Source organism: Anser cygnoides, chromosome 1, assembly GCF_040182565.1.
Source record: "Anser cygnoides isolate HZ-2024a breed goose chromosome 1, Taihu_goose_T2T_genome, whole genome shotgun sequence".
In the NCBI taxonomy this organism is placed as follows: domain Eukaryota; kingdom Metazoa; phylum Chordata; class Aves; order Anseriformes; family Anatidae; genus Anser; species Anser cygnoides.
Genome location: NC_089873.1, coordinates 49,874,593 through 49,897,955, shown reverse-complemented (window position 1 = coordinate 49,897,955; position 23,363 = coordinate 49,874,593). Strand labels below are relative to the sequence as shown.

Sequence of the window (23,363 nt, the reverse complement as noted above, 5' to 3'; positions counted from 1 at the left end):
CCTTAGGAGATTTTTGTGCTAAGCTATTTACTGCTCCAGTGATAATAATGCTGATGAAGCCCAGAATTATGTTTTCTAAATGTATCTGTGATGGTTACAATTTCAACTAATATTTATATGTGAAAAGAAAAAATGAATTCTTACTTAGCCAAGTTGGTGAGTCCAGACAGGCCTTCAGCATCAATTTTGCTGATTTTGTTACCATCAAGATGAAGTTCCGTAAGGGATGGAGGAAGTCCTGAGATAGAGAACATCATAAAATTACTTTTGATAAAACTGGATTTTGTTTATCTATTTATTTTAATGGACTTGTGTTATGCTGAGGCTCCTTTTACAGTTACAAAAATGATTTTTAGCTGACATGGCCAAGAACAATGAATGGAACAAAACACTTTCACAATCAGGGGATCTGGACACTGCTAGTAACAATTTATTTGGCATGAAATAAGAACAAGCTCCTAAGGTCATCAAAGAGCACTTAATTCTTAAGAAATAGTTAAACAAAATTTTTCATAGATATGAATTCTAGCCTTCGTGATAATATAAATAAGACATATACAATAGTGTAAGAGAAAGAGTCTTCGTTTTAGCCAGACTATGCATGTATAAAAATATATAAACACTTGGTGCCTAGATATTTAATAAATAATAGCAGCAGAAAATGAAATTATAAAGATGAGGAAAAACAATGTTAATGTTATTTTTAGTGGGGTACATATTAGTTTGCAAATTCTGTTTTTCAGGGGAAAAAAAAAAACTACCAAATATTTTAACTATCTGAGTTTCCCCAAAGGAACAGCCAAAACAGGAAATGTGGCAAGAAAGAAACAACTAGTATTAACTTTCAAAACAGTAGAGCTACTTCAAAACATTCTGCTGGCTGAAGTACAAATAAATTGAATATAATTTCCTCTGTATTGGAACCAACCTTCCTTCCTTCCTTCCTTCCTTCCTTCCTTCCTTCCTCTCTCTCTCTTTCTCTCTCTTTCTCTCTTTCTTTCTTTCTCTCTCTCACTTTCTCTTTCTTTCTTCTTTCTTTCTCCTTCTTTCCTTTTTAAATGTTATACTAAAGTTGTTTTTATTTTGTAGCAATTTACAATAAAATGCTTTTAAAAATTGCAAATGTTTCTGTTTTACATTTGTTTCTGTTTTGCATGTCTTTTGGCTTCAACTCCACAGATTCATGGAAGGATGATTTTATGCTTGTAGTGCTTTAGTTAATTCTATATGGGTTTACATCTGTATAATGTTGATCAGGTTTACAAACCAGAGTTGGAGGGTGAAAACATTCTTCCAATTTATATTTCAAACTTGAGACAAGGAAAGCAAAATAAAATAAAATGGCTTACTTTTGACAGTATACCTCTTGTGGAGCTTCTCATAAGAGTAAAACGATTAATTTTTTTCAAACAAATAAAAGCCAACCGACCAAAAAATGAGTTTTTATTTTATTTTATTTTATTTTATTTATTTTATTTTATTTTATTTTATTTTATTTTATTTTATTTTATTTTATTTTATTTTATTTTATAGCACTCAAGTAGTGTATACTCTAAAGACTCAAAAGACTTCCATAATTTATTGATTTTAAAGTTTCATGAGCTGACTAAAAGTCGCCATGTTACACCTGTGTAGATCTCTCAAATATTCATTGAAGTCCTTACCTTTTGGGATGCTAGTAATGTTGGTGTCTGCGATACGGATATAGGAAAGCCTCTTCATCCCCTGAAAAGCTCCATTTTCAATGCCTGAGCTCTTGAGTGGATTTGTGCCTAGTTCTGCCAACAAAACATGTTATTGAGCTGTGCTTCAGTTTATGTATCAATGTCCATTAAACTTCAGATCTCTAATAGATCAAAGCTAATTTGGAGGTAAAATTCATTACCACATTTCTTGGCTTTCTCTCTCTATATATATTTTATATATAAAATTACTGAGTGAACTAAGAACGACATCTTAATACACTGTGTTGATTTTGTTACAATTTATTATGCTCTTACCTAAGACAATCACTTGATTCAGTCCATTAAAGACAGCTTTCCTCAACTTGGAGATCTCATTTTCGTGAGCCCGTATCTCCTGAAGAGACTTTGGCATGTTTTCTGGAAGTTCCTTCAGGTTATTCTTGGACAGGTAAAGTCTTTCCAGTTTCTTCAGAGGAGCAAAAGCTGCTGGGCTTATTTTGCTGATTTTGTTGTTAACAAGGATTAATGCCTGTGGAATAATAACGAAAGAGATCTTACATGGTTACTGGAGAAATTATCTTAAGAATGAAATATTAAAAAAAAATACTTATTATTTTCTAGTGTCTATTGATCATTTTTTAGCCAGTCTAGTGAACTGAAGAAAATACAATGCAGTACTTAAATAAATAGATTAAGGACTACTGAAACAGTAAAAGATAAACAAGGCCTAAAAAATAACTACAAAAGGTACTTCATTGCTGAGGTATATGCATCTTCTGTTAACACCCAGAAAAATCAAAATTTATATCCACATTCATATAAAATTAAAATGTTCTATTTACCTTAACACTTCACCCACCACCCACCCCCACCCTCACCCCTCCAGGCAGATAAGTGGGGAAATAGTGTTGTTTTTTTCTGAGGATAGAGTTACACCTTGTCCATCATCATACAATTATACTATCTTTTTTTTTTTCTTCTTTTTTATTAGAGTAATTTGAACATTTATACTCTAAGTCATGTAGTGAAGTATCATGGACTTTATTTGTTTTGCCTTTTGTGTAGGAATCTAATTTATCTCCACCCTAACTGTGATATCTAGACTCTGGGTAACTGTCAGAAAATTAGATCCCTGTACAGACAGGGAAGAGAGGCCTCCATGAAAACTCTGTTAACTATAATAGGTGGTCTCCATTTTGAAATAGATTATCTCAATTTTTTTAAATTTTACTTTACTGCTGACTTATGTTGATTAATCAACCATGACATAAAAAAGGCAAAGTCCCATTACTGCCAGAAAAGTAATTCAGGTTAATGGAAAAGATTTCAGATATGACAAATATGAGAATGAATCTTATAACATCTGTTTACTATCTACTTATAAGACATACAGCTTTACATATTTGTGCAGTGAATTAGGTACAATGGACTATATAGATATGGATAGCATTATCTGTTTACATTTATTACTGGAGAAAAACTATAGTGGATTTCTGTTCACTAACTCCATCATGCCATTTTTTCAGAAACAGAAGAAAATAGTTGTTAATACACTCCCCCCAAATGATATTGCATATATTATAGTTAACATTCAGTGTATTTTAATACATTTTTAATATTTTCAGAATTAAATGTTTACATGTTTCTTGGAGAAAAATAGAACATTTAGCTCTTTCCATAATCAGTTAAGTATTAAAACAGTGTCAAGAAGCGTATCGGTATCTGTGTCAGCACCTACCTATCAAGAAAATTGAAAGAGGGGTAAGAAGATGGTATAAAATTGTATTTGATGCATGTTTGTCCCCTAATGGACTCCTCTTGCAGTTCATCCTGAGCAAAGCAAGCAGTGTGTTCTGTACATGGCTTCTGAGTACGCATAAAGTTGAGCAGATCTGTTTTTAATTTTGAATGCTAGCTAGCAATGCTACATTTGCAAGAGGAGGTAGAAAAGGTCATTCACAGTTCAGCAGAGTATTTCACTAACAATAAACCACTCCCAAAATAAATAGATTGGTCAGAGGATGCTACAGCCACAGCTCTCTTGTATTTCAGACTGTTATAAGAACTTCCATAAGAACACATCAGTTTTGGTTTCCTAAGAGAAAATTGCAAGAATTTGGAGACAGATGTAGCTTCTCCCCTTAGTGTACTAAGGCTACCTGCATGTATTAGGACACAGGCGACATATAGTTGTTGTGAAGAGTACAGCTTGAATTATACAGATTAATCTCTCTCATTGCTCTTATTATAATAATGGAATAAATGAATGAGCTACTGCTAAATACATTCTTTTGTTGTTGTTGTTGATTTTACCATAATTTTATTTTCCATAGATATTTAAACCAATATTCATTGAGTTTAGACTGGTGAGCACTTGTAATTTTTATCCTACATCCTGCTTTGTAGCATTTGGTCATTTATTTCAGCTAAATATTTCCTTGTCTTATTATTATTATTTCTTATCTGTTTTAACTTGTTTTCTTTTTAGATAAAAATGCTTTTGGTTTGATTATCACAGCTGATGTTCTGATACAAAATACTTCTATCTTGAAACAGGCAGGTATATATTCAGATAGGCCCTGTAATGTAAATATTCTGTGAGTAGCTGATGTTCAGAGAATAGCTAAAGCTCTTCCAAGAACTGTTAGTCCTGACCAAAACCAGAAATTGTCCATGTATTTAGGATTAATCTGTTCTGCTTTGCCAATGTTTTCCAGAATATGATCATGTTATCTTGGAGAAACACACAAAACAATTATTTTATTCAAACATTCAGAAAACCTATCTCACTTAGAAATGATGATATCTGTCAAAGGTATACTTAAAAATACTTTCACTGTGGGAACATATCTATGGTGGTATAAACTGGAAAAGTATCACAAGCCTGTAGTTTTCAATTTCTTTGTACCAGAACATCAGTTCTGTCTTGCATCATGCTGTGTAAGACGCTGTTCCTCCTATTTTAAACCTATATTATTTTTCACACCACTGTGCTGTTTTAAAGAAGAAAAAACAAGCCCACACATCAGAATTTGCAAGAGAAGTTTTACTGTCTCCCAGAGCAACAGCAAATGATGAGGATAACACACCAGCATAGCACCTGGCCAGCCATACCCATGGGTTTCTTTCCTACTTCACAATAACTCTATTATATGCAAGACTTAAAGAAAGAAGTTATTAGCTTTGGAGTGCTGCTGTTTATTTTCTTCAGAATGTGCCCCGTATGGTTTGCATGTAACAAAAGTTAAAACAAAATACAATAAAATTAAATGAAAAACTCAGGGGAATTTAGAGGTCAGTGAAAACAGGAACTAGAGAAGAAAATCTGAGGGAAAACATCTGCAGGCAATGTTATTGAGGAAGGGATGTTAGACAAAAAAAAATGCCACATGGACTAAGTTTCCTGAATATAGCACAGATGGCATGATGGGACATTATTATATTCATCTTGCTAAAGGACGGCTCCATATACTAATTTTGTGCAGGGCAAGCAATTCTCAGAGGTTAAGATGAGAGTCAATCTGAAAGTTCTGAAAGTGCTTGAACCATAGCTAGCACTTGCAATGCTGCTAGTATGGAACAATTTGGCAGACTTCAGAAATGTGACAGTTTAGGGTAATACTTGAATAGAGCCACAGGAATTGAATTATTTTTTTTTAATCTATCTTCTTCCATGCTTCCTTTTCTTAGTGGAGGGAATAAAGATGATTCTTTAAAAAAATAAATAAATAAGGGGGGGGGGGGGGGCACGACACCAACAACACTGAAGAATATCACTAAAATCCAAAAATACAAAAGACTTTCAGCATGCACAGCTTTCATCGTGACTTGATATGGGTTTTGAGATACTTAGCCATAGGCAAGAAAAGAGGCAAGAAAATAAAGAGGCACAAATACACGAAGTATTAAAGACACCATATAGTTGGGCTCAGACAGCTCATACTCTTATCCTATGAGTAGGAAAATGGATATATAGCATGATACGTATAACATAGCTTTTGCAGCTCTTATTCAGCTCTTACAGTATAAACATTGACTCTGTTATGTTCATTACTATATATTGCAATGTAGTAATACCTATAGACTACTTCATCATTATCTGCAATTTACACAGTGCTCAGAGAAGTAAAATAGCTTTGTTCCAAAGATACTTTAATTTTTACTGAACTACTTCTAGTAGTAACTATTGTAGTAACAATAACAACTACAACAAAATAAAAAATAACAAAAAAAAAAGAAAAAAAGGACTGTATGAATACTGCTTAATTAAAGTCCATAGGAGTATGGCTATTTATCTCCCTTTGGTCTGGTTTCTGCTTCAAATATTTATTCCCTAAACAAAAAGGAGAACTCACAGTTCACAAAGATTTTGGAACACTTGTTAGCATGCTCTTGTCAAAATACACCCTGACAAACTGCAGAGTGTGCGTGTGGCAGTCATGTAGCATCGTTCTTCTGCTGTTATCAAAATGCGCAATTTTTGCCCTGGCTGGGGGTGGGAAGAGGGATACTGTATCTTTTGGTACAACTTTATTATGTGAGAATCTCAGGGAACTGTTCTGTGGCTTTTGCATCCTTACATCTGTTCTCCTTGGTTTAGAACAGTTTGAAGTGAAAGCCTTGCCAAAAGCTGAAATGAACTGTAAAACAATCAGCAAATTATTATCAAGCGTGATACATGCTGATACATCTGTTTTGCCAGCTGGAGATGGTACTCTTACCTAACATCAAATCTTTAATGATGCATGTGGCCTTCAGGGTTTAAACTGAAAAATCAATCTGCTGACCCAATGGAATTTTTTTAATTTCCTGGGTTATGTATTATATTATTAACCTGTTGTTTTATTATAGTGCTGCTATGTACAGTAATGCCTTAAGAATTGTAAGCTGAGGAATCAGGTGTCCAAATAAAAATAATAATAAATCTGATTTTTTTTTCTTTTTTGCCTTATGGTTTCAGTTATTAAGACATATTCATATCCTGGACATACAGTCAAGTTTTGCCAAATTATTAGGAATGAATGTGCACATGTAGGGGAAACAAAAACAGGCAGACAAAAAACAACCAACCAACCAAACCAAACCAAATCGAACAGACTAAAATAAAATAAAATAAAATAAAATAAAATAAAATAAAATAAAAACAACAACCCCAAAAGAACTTTACATCCTTCTCTAATTATGTTTTACCAGAAGATAGAATTTTACAAAATAAGCGTTCATTTTTAAAGTCATTTTATCAATAGTAAAGATCGGTAAACTTGAAACAACCAAGAGGCCCTGAATCCAAGGAGGTCTCTGAATGGAATTCCAGATGTCTTATCTTCTGAATGGCCCAAGATGTACAGAGTTAAGACAGAAGAAGGCTAAAGGTATCAAAAAAAATAAAAAAAATGATGGTGCAATGATTCTTTTTATGTTGTTACTTAAGTTCTTTTGTAGGCTTTAGTAAAGTGGTTCAAGTGGACATAACTAAGAAAGGCAAGGAAAAATGGATGACATAGAAAGCAGATGGAAGAGATGGATGAACTATGAAGAAGGAGACAGCAAGGCATTGAAACAAGACTACCACTTGAGGAAAGAAGGCTTTCCTAGAGGAAAGAAGGCTGGGGAAAACAGTTTGATCACATCCACAGAAGCTTGTTGAGTAATCTCAGCAAGCTGAGGAGCCTGGCGTACATCTAGTTTGCACTGAGTTTGAGCCGTCACTAGTAAGTGTTGTGTAATGTGACTTGCACAGATGACCAGAGAACTGCTGGCTCTACATTTTACTGCTCCAATAAAAATAATCCTTATGCTCTAGCATTCTAGAGCCAGAAAACACTGCCTTTGTCAACTGGGGCAAACATTTAGGTCATTCGTTTTATCATAAATTACTTGTTTATTTTACTGCTTTATTCCTTTTTTTTTTTTTTCCTTTAGTTTAACATTCTGAACATCTCTAAAATTTTGAGGATGTCAAACTATTTTTTCCTGCTATTTTGCTCACACAGAAAGTTCTTTGTCCTCTGCAGATTAAAAAAAAATAAGGTTTTACATGCATGTTATGTGTTGCACATTGCTGTTTTAGTGGAAAATCTCATCGTGTGTTCAGCATAATGTAAAGGAGAGTCTGAGGAAATAGGACATCTAAGGGAGTGTTGCATTTCAGAAAGATCAACATCCTTTATTATTATTATTACTATTATCGTCATCATTATTGTTGTTATTATTATTTTATTTCCTCAGAATAATTGTCAGAGGCCTACAGATTCTCTAAGCTGGAAAGAGGAGAAGTGTCTCTCAGTTCTGTTAAAAAATATCTGCTATAGATGATAGTGGGAATCGAGTTCACAGGAAGAACCTGGGCAGACATTTCTGAATGTTTTTTACAGTAAGCTGGTGGCTACTGAATCTTCATTCTGTGATTTGTAGAGCAGTAAGTTTACCTAACTTCTCATTTGATTATGACTGGGAATGGGAACTGAAGCTGTAATGAATCATCAGAAAACTGTGTTCTTTCATTAATATTTTTTGATCTATTAGGAATTTTTCTGTATTTCTGGAAGATGTTCTTAGACTTTTCCTCAGTTAATCTAGATGGTTGTCCTTCCATAGGGAGTCTTCTTTTGGTTAAAAACAAAGCAAAGCAGAGCAAAACAAAACAAAACAAAAAAAAAAAAAGAAAGAAAGAAAAAAAAGAAATGAGGGCATGAAATATTTTGTTCACTATTTTTTCCACTAGATATTGCTACAAATATGTCTATGGGGTAAAAGTACTGTATTTTATCCAGAAGTCTCAGTTTGGCTGGAAAATTCTGACAGTTGTATAAAAAGGTATCTTCTGCCTTTTCCAATAGCATCTCTGTAACTGTTTTGCCACAAGTCTAAATAGGCAAATCTTTTACACAGTATCAGACAATTTTCTGAAACTGTAAAACTCTGTCCTTGGCTCTAAAATGGGCTGTCTTCTATTTTTTTATTTTTTACTTTTCTCCTGAGTCCTCTGATTAAAAGTATATTTCAAGTTTCATTTTTTAATAGTATGAAGTCTCATTCAGTTTTTGTAGTACAACTTTAATAGTTTAGTCACATTTTCCTGGATTAATTGAAAACTACAAAAATATCAGGTACACCACAACTGTTGACTAATGATTTCTGGTTGTCTTCCTTTGCAGGTATTTATTGCTTGCAGTTAAATATTCCCTTAGTTGCATACTTTTCTACCTGTTTGCCATATTCAATAGCTGCAAATTTTAACTGCTCTTTGACCTTCTTAAATTTTTTATTATTATTATTTACACAGAATATCTTTGTAGGTGTTAAGTCCTCTTGTTCTTCCATTTATGAATTTAATCACTTTTGTATTGAAAGAGAAGCCACAGGCAAGGTATAGGTAGATCCTTTCCTTTCTGCTAACTTTAGCTTTTAGTACAAATTGAACTTCATGTTCAAACTAACTTGTTCATGGAAAACTTTTTAAAAACTATTAGTCCTATCGTAGGTGATGTCTGCAGGATTATTTATTTATTTATTTATTTATTTATTTATTTATTTCCAATACCAGTATGAGTTGGGATCTAGGGAATTGTTCCCTAAATGGACATACAAGTAGTCACTGTATGCATGAGATTGACTGCAGTTTCTGATTATTTCAGACTTTGGAACAATAATAGCTATAATATATGTAAATCTTTCTGCTTTAGTAGAGTGTAAGAAGGTTTCATAATTTAGAAGAAGTCTAGAAACTTTTTAACATTACACGGTCAAATACAAGCCATGTGTATTTGGGAATACGATTTTTAAAAGTATATATGTGATATATGTACATTTACATCACACACACATATCCTTAAAACAAAAAATGACAATGGACCTCTATCAACAGTAAAGTTTCTCAAATTTATTTATTATATTGATTAAAAGCAATATGGCTCTGAATAATATTATGAGGGAGGAAAATGGGAAATATTCCCAGATCTTACACAAGCAGAATGATGCCTGCCTAGAATAAAGATGGTGCCCAGTTACTTAAATGTACTGCATGGGTAAATTATTATGTTGGGGAGGAGACAAGAGGATTCTTTTTCTGTCTTGAATATATCCAAGAAAACCACATTGCTTTGAAGGTCATTTTTTAAAATTTACATTACTATTGTAACAATTTCCACTAGTCCCTAAATATGCCCTAGGTAGTTTGGGGATTAAGATGAACTAATGACTTCTTCCCTGAAGAGTTACCTATTTAATTCAGTATTAAATTATATCTGCTGTAATAAGGAAAAGAACATCTATAGAATTAACTCAATGAGTTATCATTCACAAGTGCTCAACTCACAGCACAAGGTATAATAAAGACCAGAGCTGAGTGACAAGTAGGGAGAAGTCATTGGTGCCAGTACTTTTCATCTGCAATACTATGCTCTGATTCATTTAATGCAGTGTCGTGAGGAAGGATTTCAAAAGATTCATTCTACTGACAAGATTTTCTCATTGAAAATACAGGATGTCTCTTTGAGGTGGATGAAAACCAAAACAAGTGAGAAGGAATTAGCGTGTCAAATCTGTTTAGTAGTGAAGCACAGAAACTGAAAACTCAGATTTGCAGCATAAATAATCTCATTCTAATACAAACTTCAAAATAAGTCAGGTGAAATAGGGTATAGAAACATTGGTTTCTCTTTGCTGACTCTATAGGCTATCTACACAACTAGATCAGATGTAGATATCTATACAGTAGTTGCTAAAATTATGTGACAAGAACCTCATCATGATTTGCTCATGCAGCTCCCTCCATTTTGGACAGACTGTCATTGCATCCCTAGTAATTACTCAAATCTTTTTTGAGTTGGCTTCTTGGTAGCAAATGGGAACAATAGAATTGAAAGAGGTTGTGAAGTGCCAAGAAAGTGAAGTCAAGTAATTCATAATGCTTATAATCAAAAAGGATCAAATGAAACTATGCACAGAATAAAGTGACTTGGTGACAGGCTAGAAAAATAATTTCTGCTGCAGCATTTTGAAATATATCTGAGTTAGGGTATTACTTTCCAAGGCAGAAAAGTATTATTATTATTATTATTATTGTTATTTTATTATTATTACTATTATTATTATTATTATTATTATTATTATTATTATTTATTAAATCTGGAAATAAAGATATTTTGATACAATTAAAACAAGTCTATGAGGTATGAAATTTTAAGATGTTGATAATAAGCAAAGAAATAAAAGAGGAGGACCTCTGATAGAAGAACAAAAATTTGGAAGCAGAGGAAGGTTTCTGATGGAAACTTGGAAAATAAGAGAACCAGAAAAAAGGGTATATAGAAACCAGGGAAGGAAAATATTTTAACAAAGAGAAGGAAGTCAGTAGTGTTGGAAGAGACTGGAAGGTAAAGAAGGATGAGGATGGAATTTTGGTAAGAGGAGATTATTGGCAAAAACATAATTTTATTGTAGTGAAGTGGGCAGGAGGTTGGTTTGAAAGGGGGGTTGAGATAAAATTATTAAAGAAAACTGATGAAAAATAGAATATATTCTCTAGCACTCCTTGAGCTCCAAGGTGGGACAGGAAGGCATACAGTAATGAATGACTGAGGCAGCAAGTTTGAGAACAATTTTCTTTTTTACTAGAAATAACCAAACCACCGTGCCAAAGGGAGTGAAAACATAAGTAAAGAGTTGAGAAAAGTTACAGTGGGGGTCAGGAGACTGAATGGAAGGGAGACAGGTACAAAGAGATTAAATCAGACAAGGAACTTCCATGGCAGGAGAAGAAAGTTTACAGGAGAGAAATAGGAAAGAAAATTAATAGGCAGGGCTGGTGGAGGAAGATCACAGAGCATTTCATCAGTTTTCCTTAAAAACATGGGTACCAGGCCAAAATCACCTTTTCTATCCTTTTTTTTTTTTTTTTTTTTCAAGTAATAGTTCAGCTATACACTTACATGAAGATTCTTCAAGTTTTTGAAATCTCCTTCTTTAATTTCAGTTATTTTGTTGTTCTGTAAGTCCAGCAGAGTTGTATCAGGGGGAAGATCTTTTGGCACTCTTTCCAGACCTAGGAACAGTGAAAAGAATAAACAATCGACTTTGAAAGAAACTTCAAACAGGGGTCAGTACTTTCCTTAGTACTATTTACCTTCCAGTAAACATTTCTAGAACTCATTTCCTGAAGTATGTTATGAAGTCTTATTTGACAACATTTCTGTCTCCAAAGTGTCAAAGGGAGTTTTATTTTGCTATGTCAAATTAAAATGTATTTATTCACATTTCCATTCTGCCTTTTTCCAAGTTATAGAAAAGACTGAGTTTGTCAAAATTATTTCTAACACATTTAACCCTGCTGAATTGTGTGGATAAAAATTGCTTTCAGAAGGAGGTATGGCATTTATTAATTTCACTGTGTGCTAAATTTTTTGGACAGAGAGCATTTCCTGCTATCTAAGTCAATAAACTTTTCTTCAAAGAAGTATGATGGCTAATTACATTCATTTCCAGAAAAATATTATTTATTTGACAATAACTGAATAACTTGCAGTTAAGTCCACCTTAAAGAAAAAAAAAAAAAAAAAAAAACACAAACCCCCACTTTTCTTTCAGTTGAAACTATGTGAAACTATGTCCAAGTTTTCTGGAGAACAAATCTCTTGGTTTCACTACAACTGCCAAAAGAACATCAGACAGTTTAAATTAAAGACTCTCTTTGGGACTATTTTCTGAATAGCTGATATGTAAGTCCAATGAAGTCATGGAAATGAAATTATTTAGTGTTAAATAACACTCACTTTACCCAGCTTTGCTTTCGTACGGTGACTTGGAATAGAGCAAATCTTTTATAGTCATTCTGATTTACCACAAAATTAAAATGTTCTTTCCTAACTTGTCTTTTATTTTTATTTTTATTTTATTTTTATTTTTATTTTATTTTTTTTTTTTTACAGAATATGAAATGCTAAATGAATGGCTAGTAGGAATAATTTATAGCCAGTAATAAAGTCTCAATATGGGCATCTAACAGAAGTGTATTTTTTTCAGGAAGAATAGACTTTTTAACAATAAAGGTTTAAATAAATATTTCTGAATGTATACTCAAAATCTCTTGAAAAGATTTATCTGTAAGTATCACCAGTGTCTCCCCAACAAATCCTAAAAACAAGCCTTCATAAGTTATCTTAATATGGGTGTAGGAGACCTAAACTTTTGAAAAGTGCTTCTTTTACACTTAGCTTTAACTGATGATAGTACTCTGTGTAGAACACATTCTGTCGTTCTGACATTGTAAAAAGTTGGTTTCTGAATTTAAAAACATCCTAGCCACTCTTCCAAATTTATCTCCCCCCCAGCCCTCAAGTTCTAAAACATTAGCTAAACAAGTATTAAAATATGAGTCTGATATTTATTAAAACTGAGTACAATATAGATTAACCTGGCTAATTTTTAATCCCATCGGAACCCAAAAGTTTTAAAATGAAGAATCTTCCAGTTCCAGATGAATAAGTAAAAGTATGTACTGTACATAAAATGACAAGAGCCAAACCTCATATCTCATCCTATTCACCTTACTGATTTTCAGAGCATGAATAGATGATACAGATTAAGGTTCTTCATATCACTAAATTTTTTTTTCTCATTTAGGCATGAAGTTCATTTTTACTAAAGGCAGTTGCAAAACCTTAATTATTTTCAGAAATGCGGGGCTAGAGCTCCACATATATATAAAAATATAATACCATATAATTTGCATGTTGTGTTTGGAAAATTTCTGTACTCTGCAGACAGCAGTGATGTCAGCAACTAAAAATTCTCTCCCAAAAGCACTGTTTGTTTAAGGTCATAATTTTGTTATGAGAAGTTTTCAGAATCCAGCAACTTTTATAGTATTTTTCACATATAAATGCAAAATTTAGTTGAATTATTTGGATACAAATTAATATTACTATGTTGTGGTTGTTAGTACATTTATATTAAAAAGACTAGTATTAGTAATTTAAGTTCTTGTGACAGAAACCAGTGTACATGAGAGCTATATAGCTGTACATTACAGAATGCCCTTGAAACATGCTTTGTAAGAATACTTGGATTGCCATTGAAGGGATAATTTGCTAGAGACTAAACTAAACTTCAAATTAAATTTCCAGCTGTACTCTTCAAGCTTCACATGTCAGATTCTACAAGCTCAAGCATTTTCTGTGAATGAGGTAGAACTGATAATTTCACAGAGCATTGAAGTTAAATGGTGGTTCATATTATAGTAAGACAAATATAATCAGATAACCCTTTGTGAACAGCGATTTATAAAAGCTTATTGTACTAAAATCTAGGAGGTACAATGCAATTATTAGCTCTGCATACAAGGAATATAACTGCCATCCCTTAAAATACTGAACTTGTTTTATTACCTATCTCATGTACATTCTGTTATATGTTTCCTGAAGCCATTTCTAAAAATGGTTTAGAAAACAGCTGAACTGAAACCATGGTATATGATTTTTCCTTGTCTTGTCTGAGTTTTGAACGTATGGAGAGCAAAGTATCATGCATTGTATATAGGAGTACAGGATGCACCTCAGGTGCCATAGAGATGTTACATTAATATTAAGCAGTATAGTACACCCACCAACTGACAGCTATATCAAATAGAGCTCTCCAGTGACACAACAGTTTGTAAATGGGTGGATCTGGACACTGCCTTATAAAATCATCAACTAATAATTCAGGATTAAACTGTGTTTAACTTGTCGACTGGATCCAGGTGTTTCACCGCTTGTCCCATCTACATTGGTTTGCACTACGACAGTACTTCTACTTGTATTCTACATCTATCCTGGACCTGCAAGCTCATGAAGCCAGTTTCTTCTCTGGAGTTTTATTGCCTGAGGAGCAATCCTTCAAGTCTTTCTAGTCATAACAGGTCAGTATATAAGCAGTGCACATGAATGGGGGAGTCTAACATGACAGCATGACAGAATTTGAAATGAATCTAGAAAACTGCAATCCCACTAGAAGCTAAAATGGCTCTTGAATCTTAAGTTAGAATTACCATTGCCCAGGATGATTCTTGGATTCTTCTGGCTGGAAGACAGAAGAATTTAGAGGGGAATTGTGGGCTGTACTTATTACTTATTTCCCATGACTTAATGCCCATATACTTCTGAAAACCTGTTGTAGTGTGACTCTATGTCCACCTACTGCCTTCCTGCGAAATTTATGTAATGTCAACTGACAGAGGAACTGGTACGGGAAAATACCAACTGAGGCACTTCTTAATCATTTTAAAAACAGTTTACACAACTATTTCAGCTTTTTTTTTTTTTCTCTTTAATATACATTTAAGCTTGTGAATACAAAGAAAAGAAAGCTATATGGCAATCTTTCATAGCAGTCTGACTTTTTATGTGAATACTCAGGGATATAGAGTTTGGTATTCAGTTCTCTGGAAATATTTCAGGCCTCTGGTTTCTAAGATGAATGTAGAACTGACTAAAGATTTACATATTTCTGCCTTTCTATCTGTTAAATTGAAAATGCATATTGTTTCATTAATTTCGATTGAATAAAACTAGATCAGTTACTATTTAAGTTGTTAAATGCATTAAAAAATTCATGAATGAGCAGAAAAGGTATAGCCCCACCCTTACAAAATGCTTGCTTACACTGAAATTAAAAGCCTAAATATTCTGGAAACATAAGGGACTTAACAAAAGAGTTCTTATCTTTAGTCAGAAAGCTATTGCCATTTGCACTAAAATAGTTCTCCAAGAGAAATCATGTCTTACTTACAGAAGCTAAACAAATATCCATTCCTGCAATATGTGCCAGATCAGTGTCATTCTCTGCAGATTACAACAAATAGAAATTTTCTTCTGTCCTACATCATCAACCCCTAGCGCTTAGCGATTCCCACCAGCATACATGTATGTGTGTAAACATGCATGGATATGACAATACATAAAGAGTAGAATACTAGACAACAATAATAAGAAACAAGTAAATGAGCTTGAAACACTTCCCCTTGTTGCTCAGGATCAGTTGTACTTTTATTTTCCCAGCAGAAGGTTTCCTATTCTTACATTCTTATTCTTTCCTATTCTTAACTTATTCTTACACTAGTAACTACATCACAGATTTCTGGAATAACTAATATAATAATATGATCAAATGTATTAGAGGGATGCCTAGCAAAGCTGGATCATCAATGGATTTCTTTCACATAGACAACAAGAACCCACACTCACTTTTGGAAGTACTGTGATGGAAAGGCTCATCTAGAGTCAACTAGAAGATGATCAGTAGAGAGAGGTTATCAGGACCAGGAATCCCTCCATAGTGGGAGGACAGAAATGAAGGTAACCTTGCAGAAATCAGGCTTGTCTCAGTGGGATCCTACCTACGTGATGTGTAGTATTTTCTCATTATTTCTTAAATAAATTAGATTAATGCTATTGCAATGTCTGGCTGCTTATCTGTGATTGCCTCTCCACTTGGAAAGGACAGAAGTCTGATGGGTCTGGAGATTTTATGAGACCAGAAAATAAGCACAAATGAGCCAAACTAATGATACAGTGAGGCTGGTATAATTCAGCCCTTATTGAGTCCCTGAGAGAGCAGCAATCTGTGGCTAGTCATCTCCTGTGTAGTGATACACCAGCCCAACTCACATATGCTGCCATTTAGCCAGCCAAACAGGTGTAGGAGATGTAGCAAGGATTTGGGAATATTTTGAGGACTAAGGGGGATTAGGGATTTTGGTATACAAGGCAAGCTTCATTACTTTTGCAGCTCAGGGAATTACCTGCTCAGCTGCAGGAGCTGTGATCAAGTGGCTGTGGAATTGTTTAACCCCCAAAATGTGAAGGGTGGCATTTGAAACCTCCCCTCTATGAAGGGGCTTCAGTTCACTGCTCCAGTTTCTCAGAACTGAGAGTCTGCAACATGGCATGAAGCCACATTTCTGCTGAAGCCATACAACTATGAAGAAAAGGAATGCAAGATTTATGGAGCTAGTGAGAGAGATGAAGCAAAAGGGAGTCTGAGTCTGTAGCCCAGAGATGAGGACACTTCCCTGGGAACTGTATCCTTGCAACACTGAGACCACATAGTCAAAATAAGAAATATGTGACTGGTGCCAATTACAAATAAATAAATAAATAAATAAGTAAATAAATATATTTTCCCTCCCCCTATCCAGTTTACAACAAACGGGGATGGGGCTCATTCCCCTGAATAAACATTCCCTTTCCCAGCCGAGGAGAAGGGGTCAAAAGGCAGAGGGAGATCTGAATGCTGTAGCTCAGATACATGTGTTATTGCATTGCAACACTCACAATTATTATCATAGGGGCCATAAAATGGGGCTCTTTTCAAGTCTCCTTTAGTTTCCACTAACAGCTGCTGCCAGCTGAAGAATTTGGGCTGAGTTACATGTAATTCCCAGACGTGGTCATCAGCGGCTGCTCTCCCGGTGGGGGCAGCCTCTCCAGCAGCTGCCTGTGCTTCCTCTGCTATGTGTTCTCCCCTGCTCAAAGCCCAGCTCTGCCTTGTCTCAACAGTGGGCTGTGTGGACTCTGGGATGAATGGGGTGAATGGCAAACTCACAGGTTCAGGAGACTTAGTCAGGGAAAATAACAGGACTCAAGGACAACTTTCTGGAAGGATGTCAGGGAACATGGCATAGTGTTGAATGCTTCAAATTAGAAGAGTTCACTGAAACTTTCCCAGTCTGTGTACTTCAGTATTTACTGGAATTTGTTCTCTATTGTGTGGGATTTGAAAATAGGAGTGGTTTCACAATTTGCATCCTACCAACTTTAAAAATAAGAAACAATTGTCTTTCTTTACAGAGGAGTACTCACAACCTCCTTCTCCCTCCCACTTTCAAATGAAAAGTCTGTTCTTTACCTTTCCTTTTCTTATTATGAAATCATCAGTACTAATGGGAATATTTTAATTAATTAAAAAAAAAAAAAGCCTGAAGAATTGGAGAATTGTTTTTTTCTCAGGTGATTATTCTTAAAGGTTTAAGAAACAACAACAACAACAAAAAAGAGCAACACAGTTTCCACTGGAATCCATGAAACTCTTAAAATACATCTTAAGGTGACAACCATTTTTCAGATATTCTTCCTGCTCTTCAGTCTGTAAGATTCATGTTCCATTAAGATCCATGTGGGACTTTTCATCATTTTCATCACATATTATTATTTTTGTATACCTCTGACCCTTCCCATTGGAAAGAATGAGAAAATGAACTCCATTCCGTGCTGGGATGGCCTTTCACAAAAGTAGACCAACTGGTATACTACTACACTGTTTTTTTGTTTGTTTGTTTTCCCAAACTTTCACAACATTGTTTTCCAGAACAGAGTGAAGAACACAGGAAAAAAAAAAAAAAAAAGACATTATGATCAACTGTGCAATTCCATTATGATAGTGTTAATAATCGTAAAAACCCAAAGAAAGGTTTTAAAATGAATGCATAACTTATCTGCTCACTTCCATTTCTACTCACTCTGTGTAGTGACCACATATTTCAAAATATAACAGATATTGTAAGCTATAGATTTGATGAATTATTTTTCTGTGATAGTCACATTTCTGGTACAGAGAGATTCAGCCTCCTGTCTCAAAAAATAATAATAAATAAAATAAAATAAAAAAGTAATTATAAAATAAAATAAAAAAGTAATTATAAAATAAAATAAAATAAAAAGTAATTATATTCTTAAATCTTAAAATCAAGCAAATACCATTTCTGTGTTCTTTCTAACTGACTTAATTTCAAAGGTCTGGAAGATATATACCTTATCAGGAAGGACAGATTTATTTTAGAAAGGAAGAAAAATATTTTTGAAACAATCGTGGGTCTTCAGGGATGAAGACCTTGTATAAAAAATCAAATATCGTGAGATTTCTGAAGTAACTGCTAGAATTGCCAACATTACAATTCCCACTGTCATGGTTACTGACATAAAACATTCTATCAGAGAACAGCAACAGTCCTGTGTGATTCATGCAATCTGCCCGTATGGTATGCATCATGGCTTTAATCAATGTGGATGCAATGCAGATGTACTATCTATGACTATTCGTGCATTGAGGTGAAACATATATTTCTTATGAATATTCACAGTATTCAGAAGACAGTATTTCAATGACTGGGGAAATTTCTAACATTAAATTTTGAATGAACCTTTGGATATTTGATATTTGTCTGTTTCACAGTTTAAGCAGCAGGCAATAGATACAAATCTAAGTCTACCACTCTAAATCTTTACTTTGTGATTTAGCAGAAATAGAACTAACTCAAAGGGGTAGCCATAAAGAGTGGTTTGGTGGGATCTCCTGTGCTTTCCAGTAAAATTACACTTTCCTTTTCTCACCACATAGTCATTGCACAGCTCTAGTTTTATTATGATCTGAGGGCAGAGGTTTGTTACTGGTATTTTAGGGACGTGAGCATTTTTCATAAATGTTTTAGGATTGCTTTCAACTTCCTTTCATGCAAACAAAGGAAGAGAGCCACCATGAATATGTCTGAACATAGTGAGTAACATTTAAATAAATGTTGAGAGAATTTCCTGAAAGAATTAGGGAGCCTGCAGAGCTGTTAGTTTCCTCTTTCTACCTGATTATGTTATATATATTCTAGTGACTCTTTGACATTTTGCTTATGTTACTCATTTATTTTATTGGTTATTTAGTGATAGACGTCATCTGAAACAGTAATCTCTTCCAGTCCGTATGATATCAGATCTCCACCACAGAGTGAGAGAATAAAGAAAAGAAGATAAATTTTAGCCCCTGACCCTGAAAGCTGCAAGATTTTCGTTAGATTCCTATCTTAAGTTCCTTTTTCGTTTTTCCTCACCTGTATTTGAAACTTACTATAGGTCTCCTTTTTTAAACATTTCTTTTATGGCTTCCCTTGAAAAAGTGAGATTTTCCCTTTCGTGTTCATACCCTCCTCCTTAAATCTTTCCTATTTTGTCTGCCTTCCTGTATTTCTTCCATTGGTTTTCTTCTCTTTCATTTTATTCTTGTATTAACACACTGTATTTTTTAAATTTTCTCTGCTGCTGCCGCTATATAAACATTATTAGCACTGTTACCCCTCTTCCCTCCCTCCCCCCCCTTTTTATTTTTTCCATTTTTACTTCCAGTGGTGAGGAATTAATATGATCTCCTCAGTTTGAAGGTGTGGAAATCCTAATTGAATTTATGGAAAGATAAGGCATTATAGCTGAATGATAACAGTCTTTTAGTCTTGTTTGGCTAACTCACTTATGTCTTTGCTCCTACATTTCTTGGACGGAGGTGTTTTTTTGTTTGTTTGTTTGTTTTGTTTTGAGAGAGAGTGTCTATTGCACCAGTACAAACACTCTTCTTCCATGTTACCCTAAAATACGAATTCATTGAGAGCCAATTTAGTGTCTGAGGCCCACATTGGAGCAGTAGAAATGAAAATATTTATTGGAAAATGAGCTTCTAGACTTAGTGTTTAACTTGAATGTTTGTAGTGATTAGCTTGAATGCTATGTCCAAAGTGAAAATGCTCTAGCATGGAAACTGAGGCTGTGCTGGGCTTTCATATTTAAGGTGAGGCGGATGATGCAGCAGAAGCTGTTTCTAGGATGACCTATTGCACATGTCAATTGTGATGATATATTACAGAACCAGGCTGTAAATTCATTTATATTTGCATGTCTGTAATGCTGTAACATTTCTAGAAATAATCTGTCCATTTATTTTACCATTAAATCCCTAAAGTTACCATGAAATCAGGTGGGCTTCTAGTTTTCACTGCTTTTATATTATTTCATATTTATTATGTTATTTTTCATATTGAAATAAAAACTGCCAACATCCTCTCCTTAACAGATTTTTGTAGCACTCCAAATAGTTTCCAGGAAATGAACAGCAGGCTAGTATGGGATATCCTCCTAGGTGTCTTCTCACCTAAGAGCATGCACAGAGAGTACACACAGAATCTTTAAATGTTGTTTTTCACTCTTCTCATTCTTTATAGAATGCCTGAGAAGTCTACCGTATGATTGCATGTATAGCAAATGTAACCCTGTTGACAATGGTGTACAGACCTGTTCAAGGCCATCAATCCCATGAGCTGAAAACTACTACACAAAAACAAACAAACAAAAACCCTACAACAAAAAAAAGCCACCCAGAAAACAAACCATCCAACCAACCAAACACATACAAAACGAAAGAACAAAACCCACAACACCTCCCCCATACACACATATTTGTGGGCATGGTCCTTGGTTTTAAAGGCCCCTGTATGACTGTGTTCATTGTTTCCATCACTTTCCTTGCTGAGAAGCCAAGAAGAAATTTTTGCCCTACCTGTTTTCTTTTCCTAGTATTTTCCTTTCCTTTTCTAGACAATAATGCTCTGCATGAACGAACCTTTAAACACAATACAACAGAATTCTAGCATTTGCTATTACTGTCAGTCAGGACAAGTATGTAAAACAGGAGAAGTAAGTTTCAAAAGAATGTACAATGCATTGTAAAGCACATATTATTTGACCTGAACTTTATGAAAAGACAAAAATATATTCAGAAAAAAATAAATATATATTTTTTCCCTGTAACCACATGGTAGATCCAGGACTTGGATAAAGTAAAACACAGACCAGTGAATCCAAAGTTGATTAAGAAGGGTTAGAAATGATACTCTCAAACCTGGGTTAGGAAGATGTTTTAAAGATACACTTAAAAATAGAAACTTTTCTAAATACCATGGTAACTGAACTCTGTAAAAGCATTTTTCCTGAGTGGCTGGAGGCTGGTATTGGTGGTTTTTTGCTATTGTCGTTGGTGGCTTCAGGTAGGACAAATTCCTAGGTCACATCCCTACTGGCTGAGGGTTATCAGTGAACTCTGGGAAGGAGCCTTTGGACTCCCTAGATCTTTCTAAGACTTAGCAGGGAGTCTTTAGCAGGTGAATAGCACAGGTTTTGTGTCTTGAAAATATAAACAGTTTCTAAATAAATATATCTGTTACCAAATACTACAACATATAAAGATGTTGAGAATTTAATACAAATATTATAGATGTCCATAACATTAGTAGATGTCAGTAGTGATTATTTAGTATAATTGAAGTGCTTCAGTTACGCGCTATGTTCTGTAATGACTTAACAGTTGACTCACTTTTTTTTAGCTATTAGTTACTTATTTGTACTGTGGGATATTTTAGAAATGAAACCTTGTTCTATTATGAACCAGAAAACAGTCACTTCTTGTACCACTTGCATTTGGCACTCAGGATTTTCATTCCTGCCACTATGCTTTCTTAAATTGTATTTTCTAGTCTAAAACAAGTGAATAAATCTAGAAACAAAACAAAAATAGCAAACAAACACACAGAAGTGGTAACAGTTACCTTGGAGCAGGCAACAAATAAAGAGAAGATGTATTTGGAGTGAACTAACTTTCACCCAGAATCATGTCTATCAATGGGAACTGGAACATCAAGAATTCAGGTAGTAAAACTGGTGGTTTATAACAAGGCTTGTCTTTTGTTCTTACAGTGGAGAAAGCTAATACTTTATAAGTATAGATCAGTCTACATCTAGCCAATATTTTTCTTCTTGACAACTTTTCAAGAGTGTTTTCTAATTATTTTCTTCTTAATTTAATAATTGTTTCCAGGTTTACTGAGCTTAGGGCTTTCTTTCATGGTTTCTTTAACTTCCAACACAGACCCAAAATAGTATGTCAACTGCATAGATAGTAAAATTTTTATAATCATGGCAAATTTATTGAAAAACAATGTTGCTATCCTCAGTTGACTTTTTCGTCCTTTAGTTTTATCACACATAGCTTAATAACTTAACCTAAAAGCTCAACAAGTGAAACGTAAGTTAATGAAAACATTTATTTTAAAATTATATTTTTTAATATCTGGTCATTTAAGATAATCTGGTCATTCATGTTTTTTTCTAATTGCACTTTTAGAAACCCATCAGATTTTGAACTAAACATTTAGCTATAAAAATTACGGTTTAGAGAGGATGCTAATGGTAGAGATTTAAAAGCTGAAGTACTCAACAGTTTCTGTTTTTCCGTCTATTTTCTTGGACTCCTAAAATGACTGATACTGATCACCAATAAGGTAAGTATTATTTTTCTTTAAGAATATTTTGTGCTGACAATGGAAGTTCAAATCAAGGTATGTCCCAAAGGAGCTAATTTCCTTTAAAAGGAGAGAAGAGGTTCCCAATCAGAGATATGATGAGAAAATGGGTGTTCAGTTATTTTTGGAAGATTTTATACAAGGTAAATTGTCTTTTGTCAACTAATAAATTAGCTGTTTTCATGTTAGCATTATCCAGGTGTTGAAGGGCTATTAGTTAATATAACTTAGACATTTTATGTATTCAGATAAACTGTCTCACGTTACTGGATCCCTGGAATAATGTTTTACACAACTGTGAGCTTTTCACCTGCTGATCTCAAAGTACTTTTCAAATACACACTCCAGCATCCATGCTGAGCTTCAATACATGCTTCTTTACAGCTGGAAAAACTCTGCAATTCTGAGCTGTGAGCAAAGCTCCAATTTAAGATGTAATACAGCTTGAACTTTAATTACTGACATTCATCTCTCCTGCACTTTTTGGAGACCACAAAGCCCCCATGGATGCTCATGGCAAGATGGCTGAAGGA

The 23,363-nt window shown here is 34.1% G+C and overlaps 1 protein-coding gene across 1 annotated transcript in view; it reads right to left on the bottom strand.

The window, feature by feature from the left end:
- DCN (decorin) overlaps positions 1 to 23,363 on the bottom strand; it is a 37,552-nt gene that overhangs the window by 6,056 nt on the left and 8,133 nt on the right. Inside the window, exons 3-6 of the mRNA XM_066995163.1 lie at positions 11,618 to 11,730; positions 2,001 to 2,214; positions 1,665 to 1,778; positions 145 to 238 (exon numbers count right to left, since the gene is read on the bottom strand). Coding sequence (XP_066851264.1) covers positions 145 to 238; positions 1,665 to 1,778; positions 2,001 to 2,214; positions 11,618 to 11,730 — 535 coding nt within the window. The remainder of the gene's footprint in view (positions 1 to 144; positions 239 to 1,664; positions 1,779 to 2,000; positions 2,215 to 11,617; positions 11,731 to 23,363) is intronic.